The sequence below is a fragment of the Podarcis bocagei genome (genome assembly GCF_964188305.1).
Source record: "Podarcis bocagei genome assembly, chromosome: 12".
NCBI classification, from domain to species: Eukaryota; Metazoa; Chordata; class Lepidosauria; order Squamata; family Lacertidae; genus Podarcis; species Podarcis bocagei.
In genome coordinates, this window is record NC_138137.1 from 25,101,373 (window position 1) to 25,114,121 (window position 12,749).

At 43.3% G+C, this 12,749-nt stretch overlaps 1 protein-coding gene across 4 annotated transcripts in view; it reads left to right on the plus strand.

Moving 5' to 3' along the window:
• Positions 1–69: 69 nt before the first annotated feature.
• Positions 70–12,749, plus strand: part of HNRNPA2B1 (heterogeneous nuclear ribonucleoprotein A2/B1) — a 14,919-nt gene continuing 2,239 nt past the window's right edge. For 2 of the 4 annotated variants that reach the window (XR_014000946.1, XM_081164859.1), the window contains exons 1-10: positions 70–263; positions 6,759–6,869; positions 7,795–7,941; positions 8,848–9,058; positions 9,934–10,035; positions 10,119–10,199; positions 10,410–10,472; positions 11,148–11,267; positions 11,655–11,777; positions 12,577–12,659. Coding sequence is in view for 3 of the 4 variants with exons in the window: in XM_081164859.1 (XP_081020985.1) it covers positions 225–263; positions 6,759–6,869; positions 7,795–7,941; positions 8,848–9,058; positions 9,934–10,035; positions 10,119–10,199; positions 10,410–10,472; positions 11,148–11,267; positions 11,655–11,777; positions 12,577–12,638 (1,059 nt within the window). In the remaining variant the exon portion in view is untranslated. The remainder of the gene's footprint in view (positions 264–6,758; positions 6,870–7,794; positions 7,942–8,847; positions 9,059–9,933; positions 10,036–10,118; positions 10,200–10,409; positions 10,473–11,147; positions 11,268–11,654; positions 11,778–12,576; positions 12,660–12,749) is intronic. The other 2 variants (XM_081164858.1, XM_081164860.1) reach the window with 2 other exon arrangements.

Here is a 12,749-nt window from a genome sequence, read left to right on the forward strand (position 1 = left end):
TGCGCCGCCGTCGACTTCGTCACCGCCGCCGCCGCCCGCGCAGTCGTTAGCCGCTTCACACACTTCCATTGCTGCTGCCGCCGCCGCCGTCACCGCGCCTGCTTGCCTGCCTGCCTGCTGAGGGGGGCTCGCCTCAGAAAAAAGACCGCAGCGATTTTTAATTTTTTTAAAAAGACCCTTTCGTCTCCTCCCTTGCTTTTCTTTGCTTCCTCAACCGGCCGAAAATGCCTCGCGGAGACCGGGAGAGCGACTGGGTGAGTGAGGTAACGGACGGCGTGGCTCAGTAATGGCCGACCTTTTTACACTCATTGTGTCCTTATGGGGTTGGCGGGCGGGCGAGCCTCCTGGAAAGCCAAGGCTCTAGAGAGAGAGCGGGGGTGGGGTGTAAATGGCGGGTGCTGGGAAAAGGGGCTAGATTTGGTCCCGTGGGTTTTTTGAAGGGGCTCAGGAGGCGCCTAATGGCGGGTGCCGTCAGCCGCTCGCTCACGGAAGATATTTTTGCCAGGACCTATATAATACAGCACTGAATTTGAATACCATTAATGACAGGGCTTTTATTTTCCCCAAGCGACAAAGGAAGCGCTTGAGGGGGCGGGAGGAGAAAGCGCACTCTTACATACCGTTTGCGCCGCTAGGTTAGTGCTAGTTAAGCTGTTATAGAAAGCGGGGTGGATGGGGCCTTGGTTAATTATACTCCCCATTTTTTTTGGCGCGATTATTAGTCTTCGTGCATCTTCGGCAATTTCCGGACTACAGCAATGGGTGGGCTTTTGTTGCTTTCGGCTCTTTCCGGAAATTATCGAAGGTGCTTTTTCGAGGTTCGAGTACTCTTCGGCGCTCTTCGGCCAAAGCCGGACGTCGCCGGAAACAGACGATGGCCTCGCTGTAGATGACGATGCGCATTTTGGATGCCCCTTTCAAAAACATTTCTCGCCATGTTAAACGGCTTTGCGTTACCTCAGGTTAACGATGGTTTAAGCAAAAAGCAGTACACTGTGGAAGAGTGCTCGATTCGTTATTACTTTCTGCCCCGTTACGTCGCGCCAATTTTGTGGTTTCGCGTATTTAAAAAAAACCCTGGGGCGGCAAGGATGCTTGAATTTTTAACTACGTAAGAATGAGGTCCGCCATTACCAGAAAGACGGGATCGCATTCTCCAACCGCGTTACGCAAAGCACGTAGCTCCGTTACGTTAGCGGGTGAAACCTAAAGCTCGGGTGTTAGTCAGTTTGCGTGGGATTGCGGTGTAGTGGTGCTGACTAGCGCGGGGACTAACTGCGGCACAATACGCCAGTAGCGTAGATACTTGAGATGACGCAGAGTCCGTTAACTGGAAAACACTTGGTGGCGCAGTTGGCGGCGCTTGTCGCCTGCTACTGAAGACGTTAGTGTGGAAGGTTCTGGAAGGGACGGCAGCCCTTGAGGAGGCGGGGGGAGGCTGTGGCGGCTAAGTAGTTTCGACAAGTTAGGGATCCCCCCACATAGGACTAGGGAGAATTATGGAGGTCAGTAGTTTTTTTCCATTTCCAGTCTACTGGAAAAGGACTGAGCCGTATGTATAGTACGGAAAGGAGGGAGCGAAAGCGTACGAAGTGAAGGAGCGAGTAAAGACAAAAGGCGGGTTCCCTCGCCCTCCTCCCTAATCTGATGGGGAGGGGGGAGCGCGCGTGCGCAGCAGAGCGGAATGCTGTAGCCTTTCTTGGCCTTCTGGGAACGAGCCCCCTCCCGGTGGTGCTCGGCGCCATTTTCTCTCAGCCCGCTGTGCACCTCGGGTTCTCGGAGCCGTCACATGGCGGAGCCATCCTCGCTGGAGAGGCGGAGGAGCAGCCAACCCTATGGCATTCTTAAGTTCTTGAAGGGTGAGCAAGGCTTATAAACTCGCATCTGCCTTCCTCATCAGGTGTTTCAGATCGTTATGTTAAAGTCGATAAATCAAAAGAGTCTGCCTCAGCAGACACGTTGCCGCTTACTTCCTTGAACCTTTGGGGCTTGAAGGCTTAAACGCAGCGAAGCGCGGGGCCTTATCGCACTTAACGAATAGCGTTAGTTTGCTTCTATTATGTTGTAAAACCAAAGTGTGGTAAAGCTTTAAAAGTATGAAAAACACAGTTATCTTAAAAGTAATTAAAGTTTTCTTGCTTATGGGGTCTTTGAAACACACCGAGAACTGAAAATGGTCCACATTTTGTGAAAAAGATATGGGGCTGACTATAATGCTGTTTTTCTGCTCAGTTGGTTATTTGGCCTACAAATTTGTTGAAATTATCCCTTATTTTATGGCAACTTTTCCACTATAGTTATGATTTATTTTAGTATGAATTAAACATGGTTGCTGTTTTAAAAAGGCTTATGCTCAACAGGGCTCTCAGGAAGAAACATACATATAAAATAGAACTGTTTTCCTCACAATCTGAAAATTTTCATTTCAAATTCTGTTTTCTGCTGAGGAATACTGTGTGGAGAATACAGTACTGTGCTCTGGAAAACTGATATACAGGCAATCTTCTGCTTGTATCCTAATTCTTGGCTATGGTGTTCTTATGCACATTTCTGTGCCCTAAATTTGGGTAGTGGTGGCAAAAAACAACAGTATATTTATCAAGCTGTGGACATGGATTATTGATGGGCCTCAGCCTCCTTTCAAGGAGCTGGTCAGTGCCTTCTCATACATCCACTTTTTCTCAACAGCAGGTCCCCATGTGCACAGTGGCAGCAGGTAGAAGGGAGGAAAGAGTAAATAGATATCAATGTGGCTGGCCAAGTGTGAGGGGAGGAGAAAAATTGGAAGGCAGGAGGCAAAATGGGCAGTTGTATTGGGATTGAGAGAGGAAAAAAAGCACCTCTGGGATGTTCCTGTGCATTCTTGGCTCCTCTAAGCATTGCCCCCCACCCAAGTTATGAGTTAGGAAGCTGTTGGTTAGAAGAACACTTCACTCTATCTCAGAATAACATACAGTGGTATGGAGCCCTGTTCGCATCCTGAATAGAAGGTAAGATGCACCAGGTGTGTTTCGCCGCATGCGCGTGACGTCATTTTGACAGTGTGCATGCGCGAGCGGCAAAACCCGGAAGGAACATGCTCTGTTACTTCCGGGTCGCTGCAGAGCACAACCCGAAAATACTTAGCCTGAAGCATATTTATCCTGAGGTATGACTGTACTGGCTTTAGGAACTGGACAACTGCCCTGTGCATGTACCCATGTAGGTGGAGGAAGTTTATTTTAAATTTGTATATGGCCCTTCATCTGACAATCATAGGCAGTTCACAGCATAACAATACAAAACCAGAGCACAATGTACATAAACAAGAATAAAAACAAATAAATAACCTTCATACAAAACACATTTAAAAGGCTATGGAATGTTCAATCAGCCAAATGCCTGGTTACATAGAATTGTTTTTGCGTGGTGCCTAAAGATATGTAATGAAGGCACCAGGCGAGCCTCATTGGGGAAAGAATACCACAAATGGGGAACCATGGTCTATTCTTGTGTTGCCACCCTTCAAAAGATGGGAAGTTTTCAAATAATGGTTCAGTGGTCCTCTGTCAGAGATTGTTTAGCTGTAATTTCCTGCATTGCAGGAGATTGGACGAGATTACCCCTGGGATCCCTTCCAACTCTATAGTTGCATGATTCTATGACCTCATGGAGGAGGCACACAAAGAAGGGCCTGAGATGTTATTGTAGGGCTTAGGTTGGTTCTTAGGTAAGAGTCAGTCCTTCAGGCTGCGCCAGCAGCATATTGCTGGCAATGTACTACAAAGCTCTGGATGACCCCACTCAGCAGTTTCATGTGCTGTAATGTTTATAAAACAGTATAGGGGATAAAATTGAACCCCAATGAACCCCACATTGAAGGCTCCATGGGGCTGAAGAGCTCTCCCCAAGCATAACCTTTTAGAAATTACCATCCAAGTATGACCAGAACCACTGCAAATCGGTGCGAGTTACCCCCATCCTGGACTTTCACTCAAGGATACCATGGTTGATGGTACTGAAAGCCACTTGAGAGGTGAAGGCGAATTAACAGGGATGCATATCTCCTATCCTAACAGAGATCATACAGGGCAAAAAAAGTAATTTCTTTGCTGAAAGTGGGCCTAAATGCTGATTGACATGGATCTGGAAAATCAATTTCCTCCAAGAGTGCCAGGATCTGGTCTGCAACCACTAACTCAAGAACCTTGCCCAAGAAGGGGATATTTGTAGCTGGCCAGTAATTACTTAGATTTTCTGAATCCAGGGAGGGCATATTAAGGAGCGGTCTTACCACTGCTTCCTTCAAGCAGGTAGGGACCACCCGCTTTCCCAAGAAGGCATTAATCACCTCCCTGAATTGAGTAAAGATGGCCTGGAAATGAAAGAAGAGTGGGGTAATATTTATTTATTTGGGAATAGACAGCATGGTGATTAGAGAAGGAAGCCAGTGTTGGAGGAAGTAAAGGTTTATAGAGCAAGGAGAAGTAATGAAATAACAATACTATTCTCTACAAACTGATGGATAGATGAATACTTTGAGAGGCATCTTTTTGGGGGCCAGGAGATACAAACTAATGTGGCTCTGTTTTAGAGATTCTAGATTAGCAAATTCTGCCTAAAATGGGAATGCTAGGGCATGTCACCTCCAGAGCCAGTGTTTTTGACTTGAGGAAAGCTGAACTATGGAACTCAATGCCACAAGGAAATTACTGTGTCAAAAAGTATGGCAATTATCAAGAGGGATCATATGTAAGTAAATAGTGATGTCAGTAATTGCCAGTTGATTATGGCAACCTCTTAGAATCACTGAATTGTAGAGTTGGAAGGAACCACAAGGGTCATCTAGTCCAACCCCCTGCAACTAAATCATACAGGACAGATAGCAATCAACATCTGCTTAAAAACATCTAGGGAAGAAGAGTCCACCACCTCTTGTGTGAGTCGATTATCAACTACTCTTGCTCTCAGTTCTTCCTGATGTTTAGTCAGAATCTCCTTTTTTGTAACTTGAATCCATTTCTTTGGGTTCTGGTCCTAGCCTCCAGAGCGGGGAAAAACAAGCTTGGTCCACCTTGTGACTGCTTGTTCTTCACCATACAGTGGTGTCCCGCAAGACGAATGCCTCAGAAGACGAAAAACTCTGAAGAAGAAAGGGTTTTGCGGTTTTTGAGGTGCTTCGTAAGACAAATTTCCCTATGGGCTTGCTTTGCAAGATGAAACATCTTGCGAGTTTGTTTCCTTTTGAAGCGGGAACTGGGCTGGCAGGGAGTGAGCGAGGGAGCGACCTACCTTTTCTAGAGGGATACTCTTCTGGAGAGGGCACAGAGGAGGCAGGTGGGCTGGGATCCAGCGGATCTGGCTAGGTCTCTGCGCCGCCTCTGCCTCTCTCTCTCCCCCTCCCCACGTGGCTGCTCCATTTTGCTTTAACTGCGCGAAGGCAGGAGGAGACGGGACAAAGGAGGAGGAGGCATCCACTGCGCAAGCGCCGCAAAGGCGCCTTTGCGGGGGTGGGAAGAAGCCGGGAACAGCTGCCGAGACTGTGGGAAGCCCGGAAGCATGGCGCAAGGTAACGGGGGGAGCAAGGGAGAGTCCGCGCCGGGCGCTTTGTGCGTCCGCCCTCGGTTCCTGGGCTCAAACTTCCTTTGGCACCTCGTGGAGAGAGAGGGAGAGGAGCGGGCTGGGGCTTTGATGTGGGACGCGGTTTGGCGGAGGGAAAACGCGGCAAGGCTTGGCGACAGAGGAAGGGGGGCTGTTTTCATGGGGAGGTGGGAGGGGGTGTCTTTGCCTCTTCCCGGAAACAGATCCTCCAGGCTGGAGAAACTCCTCCTGCTGGGGAGCGACCCGCTTTGTGCTTTGCCCGCTATCCCATTATAATACAGTGCCAGGGTGCATCCGTGCTTCGCAAGACTAAAAAATCCGCAAGACGAAGAAACTCGCAGAACGGATTAATTTCGTCTTGCGAGGCACCACTGTATTGCCCTCTCAAGTGGGCCATAGGGATAGAAAGAGCCCCTGAACTAACAGCTTGTCGTATACTAAATATCCATATAATTATTGTTGGACTAGCATACATAGAAACACAATACCATTTGTAGAAGTTTGTAATGTGCAACTATGTTGCAGACTTTGAAAAAGAGTAGAGAAGAAACTGGCAGTGTTTCTTACTGCAGTTTGGAGAAACCAGGAGCATGTTTGGCTTAGGAAAAAAGTTCGCAAACCGGAACTTACTTACTTCCCAGTTTGCAGTGTTTGGGTTGTTTGAGTACCAAGGCATTTGAGAACCAAGGTACCACTGTACATGGTTAGAGTTCACCTGGTTGGTTTTGAGGAGGTTTTTATTTGCCACAAATGACATAGAGTGTGTGTTCCAGAGTAGAATTTCTGAGTCTTAGAGTACATACTGATCAGTGCTTGAAGCCATATTATCAGGATGTTAAATTGTGAGGTCTATAGGTTCACATATCTGGAAAATCTTGCACGATTCTCAGCTCAACATCCTCCCCCTGCTGTAAAGAATCAAAAAGATTAGCTACGACTATTTTCCAGTTTGTATTAAATCCTGTGTTTCTTTGGTAGGCATCAAGTTCAAAAAGGCTTTTCTCAGTTTCCTGGCAAACATAAAACCTAGATTATGTATTTTTTATATTTTTCCAATTGAAGTGCTTGACCCAAATAGAAAAGATAGTGTCTCAGTTATTGTTGGATATATAAAATCTAGTATGTGTTTAGGAAGAAATTGTATGCTATATTACTATTTTTTCTCTCCTTTGAATTAGAGGGAAAAAGAGCAGTTCCGCAAACTATTCATTGGTGGCTTAAGCTTCGAAACCACAGAAGAAAGTTTGAGAAACTACTATGAGCAATGGGGAAAGTTAACGGATTGTGTGGTAAGTTGTGTGCATTAAATCTTTTTGATTTTAGATAGCTTTGGGTATGGGGGGAAATTAATCTGGAAAAAATAGGCAATATATTCTGGTTGCTAGTCTGGTCCTCTTTGAACCCAGATGCACTGGAAGACAGGATGCAGGATGAAACCATGTTTGGTTCATTAGCAGCCATAACTGTCTTCAGATTTGTCTAGAAGAGCAGACTTCTGTTTCCTTTGTGCTGAAATGTGAGATACACTCTTCAATGGTTAATAGACATCGATCACCCATGAGAACAATTGCATCTTTTCTGAGATTAAGAAGTTTAGTTCTTCCTTGCAGCTAATGGTGCTTGTATACTATTTTTAGCTTTCAGTCTAGAATCCCTCTTAATAACACAAATAGAAAATGGTATTTTCGGGTAGTGACAGGTTAATGTCAGTAAGCTTTCCTGATTTAGCCATTGATTAACATAGACTGTGATTTTTAAAATCAGAAAATTGAAACATTCAATCATCACTTTTTATGAAGCCTATAATTCCTTTTTCATGAAATATATTGTGTATAACTTAGAATATATGTTGGTCAAGGGATGAGGAACCTGTGGCCTTCCAGGTATTGTTAAACTACAATTTGCATTATCCCTGACCATTGACCATGCTAGCTGGAGTTGAAGAGAGTTTAAGTCCAGTAACATGGAGAGCTACAGATTAGCAATCCCCGTTAGCAGCAGTACTATTCGCTGACAGCCTTTGATAGTTTCCAAATTCTTTTCCTTGGTTATTTGTTCAGACTTCAATTCTTAAACTACATTCTTTAGGGTACAGTTGTATTTCTTCTTAGCAACTTCTTAGAAAAGTAATTATTATTGCTGATAGCAAAATGCGTGTGGCAATAATTGTAATTTAGAACTTAATAGTTGAAATGCACAACCTTCATCTTGTAGGTTATGAGAGACCCTGCAAGCAAACGCTCACGAGGATTTGGTTTTGTAACATTCTCTTCCATGGCTGAAGTTGATGCAGCAATGGCTGCCAGACCTCATTCCATTGATGGAAGAGTAGTTGAGCCGAAAAGAGCTGTAGCCAGGGAGGTAAGTTTTGTTCTGTTTTAAATTTGAGATAAGCAGACAAGTTTATATTGTTCAGAAAATGTTTTTGCTGCTGCATGTAAAATACTGCAACTTGGAGGACGTACATGCTCAGTGGGCTAGACCCATTTAGCAATACTTCCTTAACTTGTGCTGAGGTATGGATTTCATGGAGTGGCTTTTCTGTGGCAGGTCTCAAGCAGTTCATGGAATGTTGGCAACATGCAGCTGAGGAAAAAACTCAGTTGGTTACAGCATGGTGTTCATAATGCCAAGGTTTGCATGTTTGATCTCTGGATGGGGCAGCTGCATATTCCTGCGCTGCAGTGACCTGGACTAGATTATCCTCAGAGTTCCTTTCAATTCAGTGATTGTACAACAAAAGCCAGGGATCTAAAGTTAATATATTTGATGGTAGAAACTGAGTGTTGGCATGGCATATTGCCTCAAACTGTTATAAATGGGGAAACTCCTAGTTCAAGTCTTGCCTCTGCTGTGAACTCAAGCCACTCAAACCCCAATATATGGGGATAATAAACAATTTTACAGGATTGTTCTCAGCATTGCAACATGCTAATGTACGTGAAGTGATCTGAGCATTCTTATAGTGTTTATGAATGTTACACTGTGCCAAAATTATAGGTCATAGTGATAACAGAAAAATACAACTGCTGAAACGTTCCCAAAATAAAGCAATAAAAATAACCCAACTCATACTGCCTAAGGTTTCGGTTTCCTACACTAATATTAAAATTTTCTGATGTTTATTTAATGCAGCAGAAATGGAAATTGGCAGTTTTCACATTTTTAGTTATTCATTAACACCAGCAACTAGAAATTCAGGGTTTTGTTTTGTTTTCTGTTTGACCAACAATTAACTAGGCAGTTTTGCTAAACTTATTTTTCAAGGAATCTGGAAAACCTGGAGCTCATGTAACTGTGAAAAAATTGTTTGTTGGTGGAATTAAAGAAGATACTGAGGAACATCACCTTAGAGACTACTTCTCGGAATATGGAAAAATCGACACAATTGAAATAATTACAGACAGACAATCTGGTAAAAAGAGGGGCTTTGGATTTGTAACTTTTGATGACCATGATCCAGTGGATAAAATTGTATGTAAGTAAATACTATTAACAATCTTTGTCACTGTTACATATTTTATGTACCCATGTTTGGGCCTGGTTCTATATCACTGTATCAGCAAGCAAGTCATTTCAGGATGTAGTGTAACCACTGCAGGCTGCCATTTCTTCTTACATGCATATATGTAAATTGCATACCAAGTTTATACTGTGCAAGAAAATGGTTGCCACTGTTTTAAGCTGGCCTTGGTAGCCAAGTAATCAGTGTTGCTTGCCAGATTGTGATATGGCAGAGGTATTTGGATCTCTTCTGCTGAGCAGTGACAAGAACATCTTCCACTTTCCTGCAGGAAGGTGCCATGGGGACCATGCACACCTTTCTTGTTGAAGGTATTCACTGCGTGCTGAACAACAAACTAGAACTGGGCTCTCCTGCCTCTAGCAGGAAAAGGATGCATGTTGAGCAAGTAATCTCATCATTTCCCTTTTATTCTGGGCCAAACAACCCCTAACTTTCCTTTGAAGCCCAGAGATTGGGAGTGGCAAGGATCTCCACACAACTGCTAGGATGATTACTGTCTACATCTGCAGCTGCAACTTCTCCAGAAGGCAGTGGCTATTTCAACCTTGGGAAGCACACTGAACAAAAATGTAGAAGCCTGGCTGCAATCTTTTTTTTCTGGGAGTAAGCATCAATGAAGAGTGGGATTTCTGAGTAGACATACATAGAATTATTTCTGGAGCAGGTTTACATTTTGTACTAGTGTAGAAAGTGTATAAAATTGAATTTCACCAGTGTTGCAGTCTTCATTAATGTTTTCTCTAATTTTGAACTGAAACTGCTGTGAGGGATTAGATTGAAGGTTGTATCATTTGTTTATTTTCCCCCACCATCTTTTGTGAACACAGTGCAGAAATACCATACTATCAATGGTCATAATGCAGAAGTAAGAAAAGCTTTATCTAGACAAGAAATGCAAGAGGTTCAGAGCTCAAGGAGTGGACGAGGAGGTATGTTTGCAAATTGCATCGTGTTTACATTAGATATTTTGGAAATAGTACTGTAGTTAACTGAAGCTGATGAACACTTTTAGGTAACTTTGGCTTCGGAGACTCGCGTGGAGGTGGTGGAAACTTTGGACCTGGACCTGGAAGTAACTTCAGAGGTGGATCTGGTAAGTCAGTTCATCAGTGATCTTTGCAAAGCACTAAATAAGCCCATGTAGACTAATCTGTTACTTTTATGTCCCGGAGTTCCATAAAAATAAGAACACTGTTAACGGTGGTCTTCCTTTTCCTTATGTGAATATGATATGACCAGCAACCATTAATGTTTTCATTTTTTGCACTAGGTAAACTAATAGGAAAAGCTTTATTTTTAACAGATGGCTATGGAGGCGGTCGTGGATTTGGTGATGGATATAATGGATATGGCGGGGGACCAGGAGGTTAGTCTCTTTAATTTGCTTAGGAAGACATGTCTGTGTGCTCTAGTGGAAATGGTATAAGCAATTAAATTTTCTTTATGGTCCAGTCGGGTTTAAAAATACTCAAAATCAATGTAATTGCTATCATATGCCCGTAATCCATTGTCAAACCATATAAATATGCTGTAATAGTTTTCTTTTGGAACCAAATCATTCCTCCAAATCTGTGATGGAGGACCTCTGGCCTCCAGACCTAATAAGGCCCACGAGGCTTCCACATACGCGTGTGTATTGCACCTTGGCAGCATTGTTGATTATCAGCACTTGCAAAGCCATGTGCCTTTGTAAGCACCAGATGTGGCTTTATGGTTTGATTTCAAGACATGCGCATGATTTTATTATTGCAGAGTGCAATTACATGAGTAAAATTGTATCAAGTCGCTTGCAGGATAGCAGCATATATTGATGTTTCTGTTGATTAGCTTTTTGTCAAGCAGCAGCCCCAACACTATGTGACACATTGCTTTATGGAGGAGAATCGTGTGGTATAAAAGTCTGTTTCCAAGAAAAATTCAAAATCTGCTACATGCATATTCTTTATTTAAAAGGATATGGTTGTGGCTATAATACTCTATATGAAATATAAGTTCAACTCTGATATAAGCTGCATGTTTACTGAGACTTGTTTTACAATAGGTGGCAATTTTGGAGGCAGTCCTGGTTATGGCGGAGGAAGAGGAGGATATGGTGGTGGAGGACCTGGATATGGCAACCAGGGTGGGGGCTATGGAGGTGGCTATGACAACTACGGAGGAGGTAATGTTGGAAGGAATTAGAACACTGGGCCTTAGCTTTAGTCCTCTCTTGTGGTGGGAATTCAAAAGTATTTGTGGTGGCAGAGTATGTCTTTATTAAAACATTTCGGGTGCTGTGGGGGATAATAATTGCCTTAAAGGCAAGGTAAAAATACATTGCTCTTGAAACTGGAACACAAAAGGGTGTTCTGAGGTGTTTGATAACTACAAGGTCTAAAAATGTGTTTATCACGGCTGATCTAAAGGCTGATAGTAGAGTATTTAAAAAAAATGCAGTCCATGTGATGGCCAATAGCGTTATATATAAGTCGGAGGCATGTTTTTTTGTGACATTCTATATTCAAAGCTGGCATTTTGATTATTCAGCATAAACTTTTTATTGATTCAGGCAATTATGGAGGAGGAAATTACAATGATTTTGGAAACTACAACCAACAGCCCTCAAACTATGGTCCAATGAAGAGTGGAAATTTTGGTGGAAGCAGGAACATGGGAGGACCATATGGTGGAGGTAATACGAAAAGTGAAATAGAAAAGTATCTACCCCCCCCCCTTCCCACAAATCCTGGATTTGCCTTTAGGAGAGGAAGAGGGTCATTGCTATCTTTTCCTAATAGCACACCGGTGAGTGATGGCTGGGCTTACATAATGTTGAGAGGGTTTGCACCCTGCAACCCACTCTCATTATAGTGCTTTATTTTTCCCAGTAGGCGTGAAAGCTGTTCATACATAGTAGAAAGTCAAGAGGTAACTTGCAATTGAAGTGGACTGCCCCTGGTGACCCAGCAATTAAGAATCAAATCTATTTCTACCTGCACAACCCTTTCTGGAGGCCTAGTTGTGGTCATTCCAAATTGTAGCAGAATTCTGAGGAATCTCTTTTGCCATTTGCCAACTACCAACTTCCCCCATCTTTAAACTACAACTTCCCCCATCCCCTATAATTAGCCATACTGGCCTGGGCTACTGGGACTTGTATTCCAAAACAAGTGGGAGTGGATCAGGTTGTGAAAGCCTGGCATACATGTACAGATTGATCTGTGTCTCCTTTTAAAAAGGGCAGCTACCACTTCCCCCTGTTGACACAGTTCTAAGACAGGAATGTACTTTAAAAGTTGCATTTGTTAGATTTAATTAGATCTGGTGATCTACTTTGATGTCAGTTTTGATTGCAAGATGCTGAGAGCACTAATCGACTGTTGTAGAATTGAGTATTTTGGGTGATTGAAGTTTAAAAGTAAGATTTTGATGAAGCTTGAGAATGGCTGTTCAATTGTGTTAATTTTATGCTTTCCATTTTAACAATACAGGAAACTATGGTCCTGGAGGAAGTGGAGGAAGTGGGGGATATGGAGGGCGGAGCCGTTACTGATCTTCTGTAAGCTTTTCATGGGTGAGTGTACATTTTTAAAATGCTAAAATTGCAGTGTTTCTTGACTTTAGCTGCAGGGGTAAAAGCTTTTTAGGATATTATCTTTCCTTT